Below are 13,889 nucleotides of genomic sequence, written 5' to 3'. Positions count from 1 at the left end.
TCTTTATTCAACTTTTCAATGTTGACTTATTCATTATATACATTATACTCCGTATATTGGTATGTAAAGAGGAGACTCTGACTAGGTCGGAACCCTGTACGGATCAACCTAATCTAAGTTAGCGGAGTCTTTGAAAAGGGAAGACGAGAAGGGGAACCAAAGAGCCCTACTTCAAAATATCCTTCGGACTTAGTAGGGAGTACATTATTTTGTTTAAATAAACCTAATTAGTATTCACACTTCTTCTAAACAACAGATCTCCATACATTAATGTTAAATTTGAGTATAAATGTAGAATTATTACTCAAATGCAACATTAAATTTCTTAAAGGGTATAATTACTATATGGACACACTTGAACCATTTTTTCCAAGGTCATAATTTTATAAATTTAATTAATACAAAATGTGGAAATATTATATAATGTCTAAGATAATCGATCTAAAGAGACAAGCGTAGACTGATTATGAACACAGAGATAAAAATTTACTCCAGTATAATGGGACTATATATCTTCCTTCAATTATAAGTTTATAACCCTACATAACACTAACTAAACAGAGAAAAAAAGAATTTAGGGAGAAATGCGAAAATGTTTAGTAGTCAGGTTGGCTGGATGCACTTTTGTGCATAGATATGCAAGTTTGCCATAAGATATATAGATATAAATACATAATAAACAGAAAAATCTCAAAAAAATGATACACTACAGGGACTAGTTGCTATATCTGTGTCAATGATCTGCCTTCCACAAGGTTTTGATGGCCACGAGAATTCTCTCCCTCCCGCTTGAATCAGGCTCCTTTTCATGGATGCTGGTAGTCCATTTCATTGCATGAGCAATGCGGTTTACTTTGTCGATGACTTCTGGAGAGTCCCTTACCACCACCGTTCCCTCTGGACGTAATATACGATCCATCTCTACCATCACATCCACTAGGTGACATCTGCAACAGGTCAATGGCAAAAGACGAATTGTCAGCTTCCTAAAAGTTTTGATAAACAAGGTATCCTTTTCCTCTGTGTAAACATAGGAACACATAACAAGCCAAATTCCATATTATTGCTTCTAGAGGACAACAGACCACTTTATATCACATGAAGCAATGTAAAAGCAACCATATGTATATTGAAAACAAACATTAGAAATTTCTTTCATCTGTGTAAACAGAGGAACACAACAAGCCAAATTAGAGATCAATCTTTGTTTTTGACTACCGAAGTCAATTTTAGAAAGCCAACCCAGCATATGTTCAGCAATAAATTCAAGATTCAAGTTAGAATTTTCTAAAATATCTTAAAAATTCTCGTGTGCAGATTAGTGAAATTAGTTGACATAAACATCTTCCAACAATAGCCTACTAAGATCACATCAACCAGTCATGACTAGAACTTATAAACAATGTAAGAAAATACTCTTCTATCACTGTTTTTTTTTTTTTTTTTTTTTTTTTGCCAATCTATCATCCATGTTTTCAAAATTTTGGGACCTCTCAAATAAAATTACAAATTCTGAATTATATTCTTTTTGTCCCGTTAACATTGAGATAGGGCATGAAGATTAAGAGAGAGAAAGGTATAGAGTAAAGGAGGTAAGAGTACAGTGCTGTTCAGGATAGAAGGAGCACTATCTAAAAAACCTCTCACTAGCTCTCCTAGCAGAATTACAGGACTCTCAGAGTCTCACAAACTAGTGTAAATAGTCTGACCAGGATTTCCATTAGTCAAAGTGTTTGACAAGGTCCAAGTTTAATAGGAATAAATTCAGGAGAAATACTATAAAGTCCACAAATGAATAATTCAATTAGCACACATATTATATCCACTGACAGCAACCCAATTAGCAGTTCAACATAAATACAATTCTACAATTCAGATCTTATGTATATTCTTCATGCCCTGAAAATCTTGGATGAATGTTCAAACAATAATAGTCAATTCAATTAGAAAGAATGTGCAGATAAACAAAAAGGGAATCAAGTATGTTTCATGAAGCATTGAAGGTTATGTAAACCATGATGACCTTTATAACGAACAACACATCAACAGCATGAAATCCATGAACAAGTTTAAAATGAAATGGATGAAAAACCACAAGAGTACAAAGCATCCAATGACCCTACCTTTGCTTGCCTGATGCTGAATCTTTTAATAGTGACTCAATACCAGATACATGGAGAAAATCATAAGTTCGAGGATAAGTTGAGAAAGGCTCACACCTGTTTTTCATCAGACAAAAGTATATCAGTTCAAAAGGTCCAAAGAGGTGTACAAGGATTTTACTTGATAAAAGAAGCATTATGGCATAAACTAGGATCATCCTTGCCCAAATTAATGCATGGACAGATTTTGTACAAAGGAGTGCTTTAAAAATAAATAAATAAATAAATAAATAAATAAAAACAGCTTCTGCTAATTGGCCAGCAATCAAAGAAGTTAAGGAATACAATTTTGACAACTTCTTTCTACAAACAAGATATGACCAATTTGCAAAATATTTGCATTGGAGAACCACCTTAAGGAAGTAGTCTTTAAGCATCCAGCATCCCAAGAGTTATAGTGAACCTTAAAACAAGTCCAAGTAATTACATAATCTGCATTTTATGCCTAATAAGTAGACAAGTCTTAATAATGTGCCTTACTTAGGCATGGCTTTGCACCATTGATCAACCTAAATGGTTTAACTTAGACCTAATTTTTGCATTATTTAGGTTCTAGAAAAATCAAGTGGATGGTCTAAAATTCTATAATTCATGTTCGAAACCTTTTCAGGAAGGTAGGATGAGTTGCTGGGTGAGCTTCTGCTATTTTCCAGAGCATCAATGCTAAGTAGGGGGGAAATTCTACTGAAAATATCTAAAATCAAGGGTTCTTGTTTCTAACTATAATGTCAAAGCCATATAGCATCTTGTGTAAATAAGGAATCTATACCAAGTTTCATCATTCATCTGTCTTTCACTTTCCCTTTCCCTTTTCCTCTTAGCAATCACCACCAACTTTCTAGTCATGGGAAGTCAACTCATACATCTGGTTTCCAAAAGAAACAGAACCTATAATGCATTTACATCATTAATTTGCCACAAAGACTCACCAATCATGATATACTCCAATAAGACCTCTGTCATATATCACATCAAGTGTTGAAGGTTTATGTGGAGGCACTACATTCATTACCCACACAGGGTCAGATACGAGAGCTGCTGCAAATCCACCAAAGAATGCATTCATATCCATCACGTTGCGTACAGCTGAAGACCCTAGCTTCAAGTTTAAGGAATTTTTGTAATAAGAAACCCTCCTCGCCCACCTCCTAGCATCAGCTTCAAATACATCTAAGCCATTTTTAATTTGAGTAACACGGGTAGGAGCTTTTGTCAGCCTCTTTGGCCATTTGGGTATGGCCCCAACACTGATATCACCTTTAATAGAAGACATTCTGCTCACACATTTTTTCAGTTTGAAGTACCTGCAGAAAGGCCACATGCATCAGAATCACTTTTTTTCTCAGAAGAAAAGACAACCTGAAGGTCTGTGAAGACAGAAAAAAAAGTAAGCCATTCAAGGATGGATCCCAACAATGTTGTCTTTTCATTCTAGTTTTTGTCACTGCTTAATGCTTATCATAGTAAAGAGAAGTATCTATTATCAGTCATGAAATCCAAAATTTAACACATTGCCTTCGTCATATTACCATGCATAACTTGGATCATCAGATTCCTCGCACATACCAATCCCAAAATCATTTTGATTAGGGAGGCATGCATCTCCTGTAGGCTTCTTCCAGATGACTGTGTTCCCATCAACAGCAATAAGCTCATAACACAATGACCTAGCCACTGCCTGAAGATCAGCCCATTCCTTGTCTTGTTTGGCCCACTGCACAGGAGGGCCAGAGACTACAAAATAACCCCCTGGGCGAAGTAAGCGATCCACTTCAATGAAGTACGATGCATCTGCAAACCAAGTTAACCACATTAGATCAGTTGGTTGCAGAAAGGAAAATCAGGTGCATATAGACTTAGGTGACATGTTACATAGAACTCACTGTATGCAGTAAATGGGATCAAACATCTCGAACAGTGCACCAAGTCAAATGAGAAGGCAGAAAATGGTAGTCTACGTGTCCCAAGCATGGCAACAAAAGCTGGTAGTCCTCTTTCTAAAGCAAATTGAATCTGAGATTTATGTGAATCTCTGGGAGCAAAAGAGAGAGCCATAATGTTTTCTGACAGAAGGTAACCCCCAAAGCTAGCAACCTGTAAGAAAGAAAGAGCTGCTTAATCTTACACATACCTACAAAAGTACCCGTATCTTATAAAAAAAATGAATCAATCAAAAGCATCGTACCCCGCAGCCCATGTCAAGAGCTGTCCTCAAGGATCCGCCAGAAATGGGAATATACTGCTTAAGCTTCTCTATATATTGTTCTGCTCCATCAGGAAACATTGTTCCCCCACCAGGAAAGATGAAGTATTCACCTTCTCTCTTCATCCATCCCTGATGGCCTTTCCTATCAGCAATCTTGTTGTAAGGCATATTTGAGTGCCAAATCTGCAAAACAACAATACAATACATGATACTAGAAAATCACTTTCAAACACGCATATGAGTAAAGAAGAGTCCAAACATCAATAGCACTAGTTTCATCACATGTTCAACTCCCACTTACATCTACTTACCCTTTGTCCACATTATTTTCACCAAGGATCCTCAAAAAATCCTCTCTACTAGTTTATAAATTAACTACATTTGGACTTCAACTCATCATCATCATTGTAGCAACAACCAGCGACTATGCAACAACACCTCTATGCATTACATCAATTCACTGCATTGTATCAACTAGGCACCCATGTAACATGCGATACTCCGATCAAATTTACCTACCCATATCCTTATGATCTAGAAAGTATGGCTCAGTAACCAATGACTTTACACTAACAACTCCCCCATAACTCTCTATCTAGCAGTCATTGTATCAGTGAGAATATAGTCGAAGTTGGGGGCGCTGCAGGGGTTCCCCAATTTGGATCCTGGGGAAAAGGATCAAGTTGGCCCTTGCGAACAACTTGATGCACCGTCTCCCTTAGAGACAAAAGGAAGGGAAATCCATGGACCGACCACATCATCTCCACCCCGTAGTAACTACAAGATCACCCCAAGGATGCCATAAAGTTTCACTCACTTATATAAATCCGGTAATAAAGATGTTATCACATTCTCTTAATCTCTCATAACTAACAATACCCTACGATTTCACTAAAGATCCTATGTAATCAGTTAGTCTATTCTAAAACCCCCCCACATCATTCAATTCAAATGAGGGTATCTTACAATATCCAATCATAAACAATTTGATCACCATTATTCACCAATAATTACTAAATCAAAACCAAATCCACAAACAACACATTACAAAAACCCCATCTTTATACAATAAAACAAAATCAGCTCAACATTATTATAAAACCAAATCATCCCAAAACATAAACAAATCAAAAACAAAAATTGGGAGGAGAGAGAAAATGAACCTTATGCAAACTTTGAGGCCAATGAACAGGAACTCTGTAACCCTCAGGAGGAGGGATCAAGCAAAGCGGAGAATCTTCAGGCAACGGGCAATGACGTTCTCTGTAAAAATTCATCTCTCTACTCAACTGACTATTTCTCTTAGGATCTTCACAAGGCATATAATCGACAAACTCAGCCGGACAAGTATCGATGATGTGGCCACCACCGGAGGATGTCTCCTCCAAGGAGACAATAAGCTTCTTACGTTGTCGGGGATCGGAAGCGGAGGCTCGAAGCAGCGTTTGCCGACCAGAAGCAGCGAGGGAATCGCCGAGAGGGGTGAAGATGAGGAGGAAGAAGAGGATGACGATTCCGAAGAAGAAGGCGGTGACTAAGTCTAGAAGTTTCCATTGTTTAGCAGGTTTTTTGGAGGAGGGTAGATTTAGATGACCCATAATTGAAATGGGGGTGGATTGATTGAGCTAGATCTGGGGAAATTGAGGATTAATTGGGCATAATGAGGGGATTTAGGGTTTATGAGATTTGGGGGAAAATTGAAGTGTGAAAATGGCGGAGAAAGTGGGGGATTAGCAGTGGTGAGATGCAGTGAGTGTGAAGAGTGGAGAGGAGAGAGAAAGAGAAAATGAGAGAGAACTGATGATATTGGCGGCAGCTTATTCCTGGTAACCGGTTTTTTCTTTTCTTTTCGAATCTTTTTTATTTTAGAAAGGATAAACTTAATAATAATAATAATAATAATAATAATAATAATAATAATAATAATAATAATAATAATAATAATAATAATAATAATAATAATAATAATAATAATAATAATAATAATAATAAAGCTCCATAAATAATTGTTGTTTTTTTAAAAAAAAAATAAAAATAAGATCTTGTAAAAAAATTAAAAAAAAAAAAAAAAAAAAAAAAATTACACTAAAAAAAAACAGATGTCTTAAAAAAATATAGTTTTTTTTTTTTTTTTTCATAATTTAAAGAAATGCTTCATCTTGAACTATAAAGCAATACAAGTATATATATTCACTAAAATATTGATAGGTAATACATAACTTTCAATTAAGACTTAATAATCAAGCATTTGAGCAACTTGACAAATTTTTTTCATAAAAAAAATTACTTGAAAATATTTTAATTTAACCTATGAAATTTAAAATAACCTATGAAAATCTTGGTGAGCTTATGTTGGATCCGATCCATTTAATTACTACTCAAACAATATAATCTCGCGAAGCATGCGCAAAATACATCAAAAATGACTATGCTTTCTTGTCAAAACCCATGTCAAAATGTCATATAAAGATGGCTGAATTAAGAGTAGAATCGACCTAGTTACATACGAAGTAATTGTATCGAAATTACTCCAAAAACAAAAAAATTGTATCGAAAACGATATCATGTTCATATAAATTCATTTAAGTACCAAGTACCTCTTGGGACTTGGGGTAACATGTCCATGCTTCACAATGTACATGCACAATGCACCAACATTGCACACAAATAAAGTGATGGGCTGGACCTAAGGAAGACGGGAGGTATGTGGAGTCTGTAGTGTAATGATGCATTACATAAAGAACAAGTATAACATAGTACATCATCACAAAGTCATCTATGGATACACCTCTCTAATGACCATTTTCGGATCTTTTTTTTCCTCGCAAATTTCGGATGGGGATGTGCAATACCTACCAATCAAACTAGGAGCCAAGGCAATGGCAACTCCCATCAAGTGCTACGAAGTATCTATTAAGACAGTTTTTCTCATTTATATAATCCAACGGACAGTTCAAAACAGACAGTGTATAGTGGGCGAAGTGGCTGCCACGAAATCAATCAAAGATAGCAAAAGAAATGATCTCCATGAATAAGCACACTTCTATTTCCATAATAATATCATCCTACTGATCTCGGAAACAGAAGGGTGGGTGCCAGCAAATATCTAAACTTCGCCTACTAAATTTTAAGTGTACAAGTATGCACAAAATGAGCAAAATAAGAACTGTGCAAAGCAGAAACATCTCAACTCAATTGTTGAATACCCTTCAAAAATGCTTCTGTATTCCATACTTCTTCATTAACGGCCCCAGAAATGTTGAAAAACGCTAGATCATATCTTTCTTGTCTGCCTCAAATTAAATTCATGCTTGATTATATTTGCTCTGAGCAACATCGCCTTAACGTCCCGATCAAATTCAGTGCCTGTCTGTAGTACACGTTGGAAAGTAGCATTTCTCTGGTCTGCATGACGTGCATACAAGATTTTGTTATGGGAGTCAATCCTAGCCTGCATAGAGCATTAACAAGATCAATACCAATCATCATAAGTAATGTAAACTAGGCAGCTTATAAAATATGAATGCTCGAGTTTTAAAACTTTCCACGTAAACTCTCAGTCCTAACCTGTATTTGGTTGCTTGTAATCAAAGCCTCAAGCTCCTTCTGTAAGCCTGACACACTTGTCTTGAAAGCATTTGCCATCATGTTCAGATCCACAGACACAAAAGGAAGTGTATATTGAATGAGCGCTTTGTGACGAATATCTTGGTATAAAGTCTCAACATGGTCATGTAAATGAATGTCAAGCAAAAGATTGGCTTTGAGATTTCCCAAATAGTCGAGGCAAGATGCATAACGGCTGGGACAATAAGCATATTAGGTTATCAACAATTTCAACATTATTGAATCACAAAATGAGGTTAGAAAAGCTTAGCCATGAAATTCAGGGTAACCAGTAAGACGCTAATTAAAACTACATATCTGGATTCTAGAGCTTCTCAACTGAAATTGTGATTTGCATTCATCTTTAAAAAAAAATTACATACCCCACCCCCCCAACCCTTAAAAAAAATACTATGCTTTTTAATCAGTATTTCTCACAACAGACCAGAACAATTAGTAACAACATAATTCCCGCGAGGGTGAGATAACCCCAAAACATGATATCAACAAAAAATTTCAGCACAAACTGAACACTACCTGTTGATATCAAATTATCAATATGTACCATTGTTCAAGTACTAGCATATTGTAAAAGAGATGAAAATAATAATCCTATACTGTCCGACCAAATACCACAAGATAAAAGCCAGCTCACTCAGGCAGGCCAAAGGCTGCATGCTTTGGTGTGTAGTTGTGTGTGGAGGAGTAGAATGCATCATATTTCAATCCTTATCAAAACAAATTAAATCACCACACACACCCATTCAACAACTAAGATAATAAATGACCAATTGAATGATAGCCTGAAGAAGCAACAGATGAACGAGGAAGAAGAACATTCCACAGTAATATACATATATATATATATATATATATATTTATTTTTTTTTTCAATTACCTTGAGTAGAAATATATATCTACCCTGCCATCCTTTAGCAACCAGAACATTTATGAACTATTCCCACATTTTAAGCCCATCATCTTCTATTCCCTACCAAGCTACACTTTAGTTCTCCCTAACTTGCACAAGTACTGTTTCAAGGCATGCACCACTTACTCCACCCAAAATTCAATCATCTCTCATTGCAAACTGCCGAGCTTTTCTGTTACAATTACCAATGAGCAACAACTCTCATGGCAGCTCATTCTCAATCTTGGCCCATTCAAGAATTGGAGTAGAGATCAACGTTACCGGGACCCAAATTCAAGTGCCGATTACAAACCACCTTGAGGACAAGGTGGAACTTTAGGGGGCCGGTAATGTAATAGACCAACTTTAGGGGGTAATTAAGTAAAAGACAAATTTAATTAAGAAGAAGAGAAGGAAAGAAAGCAATCAGCTTTTAGTATGTTTTATTATGGTTTTTCCATTTTCGTTTAGTAGTCACATGTAAGCTTTAAGGTCAACCTTGACCATTAGTATAAGTAAGTTAGTATGTGTAACATAGAAGGTAGGCAGAAATTGAGTGAACCTCTTGACAGACTTGTAGCCTCAAGCTACTAGAGAGATTTGTAGCCTAAAGCTACTGAGAGATTCATAACCTCAAGTTATGACTATCCTTATGTAATCCAACCTTTAATCAATCAAATGTTTAAGCTTTTAGCCTTAATTAAATACTAATTATGCTTAATTAAATCAGTAGAATTCAGTCTATAACAATATATATATATATTTTTTTATTTTTTTTTCAATTACCTTGAGTAGAAATCATTGATTAGCTCTCTAATCTCTGGAACCAATTCCAAAAAATTTCTGTAGTTGAGGTTGTCAATAACTTTATTCTGCAAAATACCAAGTATAAAAAGTAACACTTTAATATAGTAGCAAACATGAAATCATGAATTATCAGAAAGACAGATGTTCAGTACATGCCTTGAGTTCAGTTCGATCAAATGTAGCAAGTGCACAGAGTCCACCATAGGTTGCAACATCTTGTGGTGCAATCACTTCAGAATAATTATTACCCAACTCAGGACCAACTTCTAAGAACTGCAGAAACATCAGCACGTCAATCTAGAGAACTTGCTAAGCAAGCAGCAAAGTTTTGCCAAATATGCATGATCAGACCTAAAATTCCATGTGTGCAAATAGCAATCAGAATGTCAGACAAGGTTGACAAAACCAAATGCAGGAAGAAGAACATTACAACTTGATATAAACATTACAGATCTGCTTTAGAATGAACAAACTTCAGAAAGAAATGAAGAGAGATGAACTATGCAATATAATAATGATTCATAACAAAACTTCAACATTGACCATCTTTTCTTGGCACACCACAGATTTACATACTAGCGCACTAAACCTCTCAGATGTATTCCTTGTCTTAACATGAGATTCCTCAGATTTAGGCACTTCTAATCCATCCATAAGCACAATTTTTTTTATTTTTTATTTTTTTTAAAAAAAAAAAAAAAAAAAAAAAAAAAAAAAAAAAAAAAAAAAAACACCTAAGCCTTGCAGCACCTTTCTAGTTCGATCAGCCATTTCATTAAACGCCTAGACGTAATATAATTCAGCACAACAATGAACAAATAATTATTTTGAAATCAGACTTTTATAACCAAGAATAGCTAAACTAGATCTTTCCATGTGACTGTTTGAATACCCTAACTACATCCCTCCTAAATCCAGAGTGATGGAAGGCAGAGGTTTAAATAAATAAGCAGTACTGCAATAGAACTTTCAAAACCAATTGTTCCCTTTTAATAAAGAGACTAGAGTAAACAAACCTTGCGGGCAGCAAGTTTGTATTTTTTAGCCTCTAAGTGAGCCAATCCAGCTGCGCAACGAAGTTTTGCAATAGTGACAGGGTCTAGAGCCTCTGGTGTCTGTTCTGCTTTGCTTATATAGCTGGTAACATGTGAAAACTGACCCATCTCAATACTAACAAGAATTGCATTTAAACACATGGTGATAATATGTTTTGCAGTGGTGCAATAATCACGAGTGCGAACATAACTCTTGAAGGCATCCCCAAACTGTCCATGAGCATAATAGAAATCGCCAAAATCATTGTATCCCATCCTAATGCTTTCTTTAATCAAATTTGTCTGCACAAACAAAGGCTATAGAATTAGCATAAGCCAAAAGGAAGAAACAAAATAACTAGCCAGTAATAAGATAAAGATCTCATTAATAAAAGAAGTGCACCTGGAGAACTAAAATCAGTTTTGTACAAGAATGAAAAATCTAAATGCAAGTCAACAGGATAACCAATACAACAAAATAATTGTATCAAACAAAACAAACCATTGTTTCAAGCTGTCCTAGTATATAAAGTTATAAACTTCATCCAGATTTTTTATAAAGTACAAAGCTATAAACACCAATCAATCAAAGCCTTAATCCCATAAGTGGGGTCGGCTACATGAGCCAAATATAATTGTTCCATATAGTCATCCACAAAAATCTTCCTCCTCCATCCTTTACGATCAAATGCCTCATGCTCATGCAAATCCATACATTTCATATCCTTCCTAACTCCTTCCAACCAAGTCAATTTCGGTCTCCCTCTCCCTCATTTAACTCTTCCATAGTCCCACTCTTCCACTCTTCGTATCGGTGCACCCTTCGATCTCCGTCTTACATGCCCAAACCAACGCAAGCGATTTTCCCTTTGTCACACCCACTTTGTGACAGGCATTGAAGACAAACTAAGGGAAAATTTTCAACGTTGGTTTGGGCATGTAAGACGGAGACTGGAGGGTCATTAACTTATAAAAAAGCATTTGAAAAAGGCATAACAAAATCTTAGATCTCCATTGATTCACAAACTTACAGAAGCCAAAATATAGAGAAGACAAAAATACAAAAAACTAAAGTCACTTATTAGAAAAGGTATAACAGAAGGGCTCAAAACTGATCCACATGTTTAATAACATCTTATTAGATTCAGATTAATTGACTAGTTGAGATTTCACCCTTCACCAAAGCCCATAAAAAATGGACAGATGGAACTAGATAGAGGACACGGCACACACTCATTTCTCCAACCTCCACCATCCCACCAGGCACCAGCAATAAAACCCTACTTTATCACATCCTCTTCAAAAAGCTTTATGGAACAGCACCAATCTCAAACATTTATTACAAAATGAATCAATAAGCCCATTACTAATTAAAGAACTCAATTGCGAACCTCCTCAAATCAAAAACCAATTATCAACAAAACTAAAAGAAAAGGCACAACTACAAGTTCGTCAAAATAATAAAAATCCAACTTTATAACAGCAATCAAACCTCATTTGACACGAGTATTGCACAAGCCAAACCTAAGGTCCACAAATACCAAAGCTCCACAGACTATAGGTCTATAGCCCTAACCAAAGCAATGCTTTTCTCGCAATTGCTGGTAACTACAAAGTCTCTGTATCCTATCATCCAGAAGCATTTCTCCAACCCCTCCTTGAGATTTAAGTAAAAGGTTACTTGTAACTCTAAACTTTGTACACCCTAACCAACCACAAAGCATACCACCATACCGACTAAGAAACCGCAACAACTACCCTAAGTCCCTCACTACCGAGGTCCCGGGAATCGAATTACAACCATTACTTCATCATTACAACCTCACACAGTCACACATTAACTTCTAAGCACTACACACTCCCTCCAAACCCAAAATTCCCAATCACACCAATTTATAATTCAACATTCCAAATACATAAACCTAATCAGTAATCATAACATATTCATCAATCAAAAAATCAATTCACAATTACAAAACAAAAACCATAAATCATACCCTATAAGCATTGAGTTCATTATCAAGCTTCTCCTTCCTCTGCTCAGCACGACGCTCAACAGCCTCAATCCAAGAAGAATCATAGCCATAATTAGGCCCTAATCGATTATCAATCCTCTGCGCCGCTTCCTTGAACAACTGAGTATCCTCACCCTTTTTGATTTCATCATACGCCATTCTTAGGGCTTCGAGTTGCATCGAAGGGTTAGTATCGCATCGATCAGCGATGAATAATAGCCGCATGATCTTCGTCCTACCAGAGTAGAGAGAAGCGTAGGCTTCAACGTCGAGTTGTTCTCCGCTGCTTATGATTGGTTTGTGAGGCTGCTTATCGTCACCGTTGGCGTAGATCTCGTCCATCATCTGACCTGAACTCGTTTCTTCGTCGTTCTCCATTGATGAATTTGGGGATTTTCTGGGATGAGAAAAACCCTAGCGATCAATTTGGGGGTGAGGATGAGAGAGAAAGGGGTTTTAGCGAAAATTGAGTTTCTGTGTTCTTATTTTTCTCTTTCTATTTTGTTTACAGAAAGTGTGGAGTTCTACTTCTAGTCTTCTACTTGGAATAATTGAGGAGAAACACGGTGCGTTCTTTGGGCCGGAGTAGAAACTAGAAAGGTTACACCACGTTAGACTTGCAACCTTTTCGAGTCAAGTTAATACAAGATCCGTCAAAAATTAACCTATCTCAACCTAATTTAAAAATAACCCAATTTAGATTTAAAGACTTATATAGACGCAATAATTTAGCACGACTCAAACCTAAACTAGATTTGACCTAACAAGACTTGTCCTGATTCATCCTAATTAGTTGTATTGACACCTATACTTGTGATAAGCTACAATCCAATACGAAGTATAGAGTGAATATTGAAATTAGCCTAATACATTATCAAAATTTGAAACAAATTCAAATCGAATGAAGTTTATTTGGATAAAAATTACCTGAATTACAAGGAATTTATCAAAGTTAAAGAGTATCATTATTATTATCATTATCTATGATGAAATGTAACTAGTTAAATTAATGGATTCTTGAAAAATTATCTTAATCAATTGTCATTTTCTATAATTAGGGATAGGTGATGTTGAGACAATTTATCTTATGAGTTGTAAAGGAAGCCCATACATGGAAAAATTTTATTACAGCATTTTCTACTTATAGCA

At 35.8% G+C, this 13,889-nt stretch overlaps 2 protein-coding genes across 2 annotated transcripts; both read right to left on the bottom strand.

The window, feature by feature from the left end:
- Positions 1 to 479: 479 nt before the first annotated feature.
- On the bottom strand, positions 480 to 6,116 carry LOC145639543 (putative pectin methyltransferase QUA3). Its single transcript, XM_081690809.1, has 7 exons — positions 5,532 to 6,116; positions 4,348 to 4,551; positions 4,046 to 4,256; positions 3,692 to 3,953; positions 3,092 to 3,466; positions 2,124 to 2,219; positions 480 to 947 (listed from the first exon to the last, which is right to left on the bottom strand). Exons 1-7 carry the CDS (start codon positions 5,964 to 5,966, stop codon positions 734 to 736), a joined length of 1,797 nt encoding a protein of 598 aa, XP_081546935.1. The 5' UTR covers positions 5,967 to 6,116; the 3' UTR covers positions 480 to 733.
- A 1,161-nt stretch (positions 6,117 to 7,277) lies between these two features.
- On the bottom strand, positions 7,278 to 13,254 carry LOC145639542 (COP9 signalosome complex subunit 1-like). Its single transcript, XM_081690807.1, has 6 exons — positions 12,723 to 13,254; positions 10,708 to 11,028; positions 9,848 to 9,964; positions 9,671 to 9,756; positions 7,936 to 8,170; positions 7,278 to 7,819 (listed from the first exon to the last, which is right to left on the bottom strand). The coding sequence occupies exons 1-6, from the start codon at positions 13,116 to 13,118 to the stop codon at positions 7,643 to 7,645; spliced, it is 1,332 nt and encodes a 443-aa protein (XP_081546933.1). The 5' UTR covers positions 13,119 to 13,254; the 3' UTR covers positions 7,278 to 7,642.
- Between the last annotated feature and the right edge of the window lie 635 nt (positions 13,255 to 13,889).

The sequence above is a fragment of the Chenopodium album genome, chromosome 7, assembly GCF_948465745.1.
Source record: "Chenopodium album chromosome 7, dcCheAlbu1.1, whole genome shotgun sequence".
NCBI lineage: Eukaryota > Viridiplantae > Streptophyta > Magnoliopsida > Caryophyllales > Amaranthaceae > Chenopodium > Chenopodium album.
Note: the sequence above shows the minus strand (reverse complement) of the source record. Positions and strands in the feature narration are given on the sequence as shown.

What these genes read in the sequence shown, in the direction of transcription:
- LOC145639543 (XM_081690809.1), bottom strand. Translation starts at nt 5,966, where the DNA reads ATGGGTCATCTAAATCTACCCTCCTCCAAAAAACCTGCTAAACAATGG. An exon ending in CTCTTGACATGGGCTGCGGG is followed by an intron (nt 4,257 to 4,347) that starts GTACGATGCTTT and finishes TCTTTCTTACAG; the next exon opens with GTTGCTAGCTTTGGGGGTTA. An exon ending in TCAGCATCAGGCAAGCAAAG is followed by an intron (nt 948 to 2,123) that starts GTAGGGTCATTG and finishes GACCTGTTGCAG; the next exon opens with ATGTCACCTAGTGGATGTGA.
- LOC145639542 (XM_081690807.1), bottom strand. Translation starts at nt 13,118, where the DNA reads ATGGAGAACGACGAAGAAACGAGTTCAGGTCAGATGATGGACGAGATC. An exon ending in TTGATCGAACTGAACTCAAG is followed by an intron (nt 9,757 to 9,847) that starts GCATGTACTGAA and finishes GGTATTTTGCAG; the next exon opens with AATAAAGTTATTGACAACCT. An exon ending in TTACAAGCAACCAAATACAG is followed by an intron (nt 7,820 to 7,935) that starts GTTAGGACTGAG and finishes TGCTCTATGCAG; the next exon opens with GCTAGGATTGACTCCCATAA.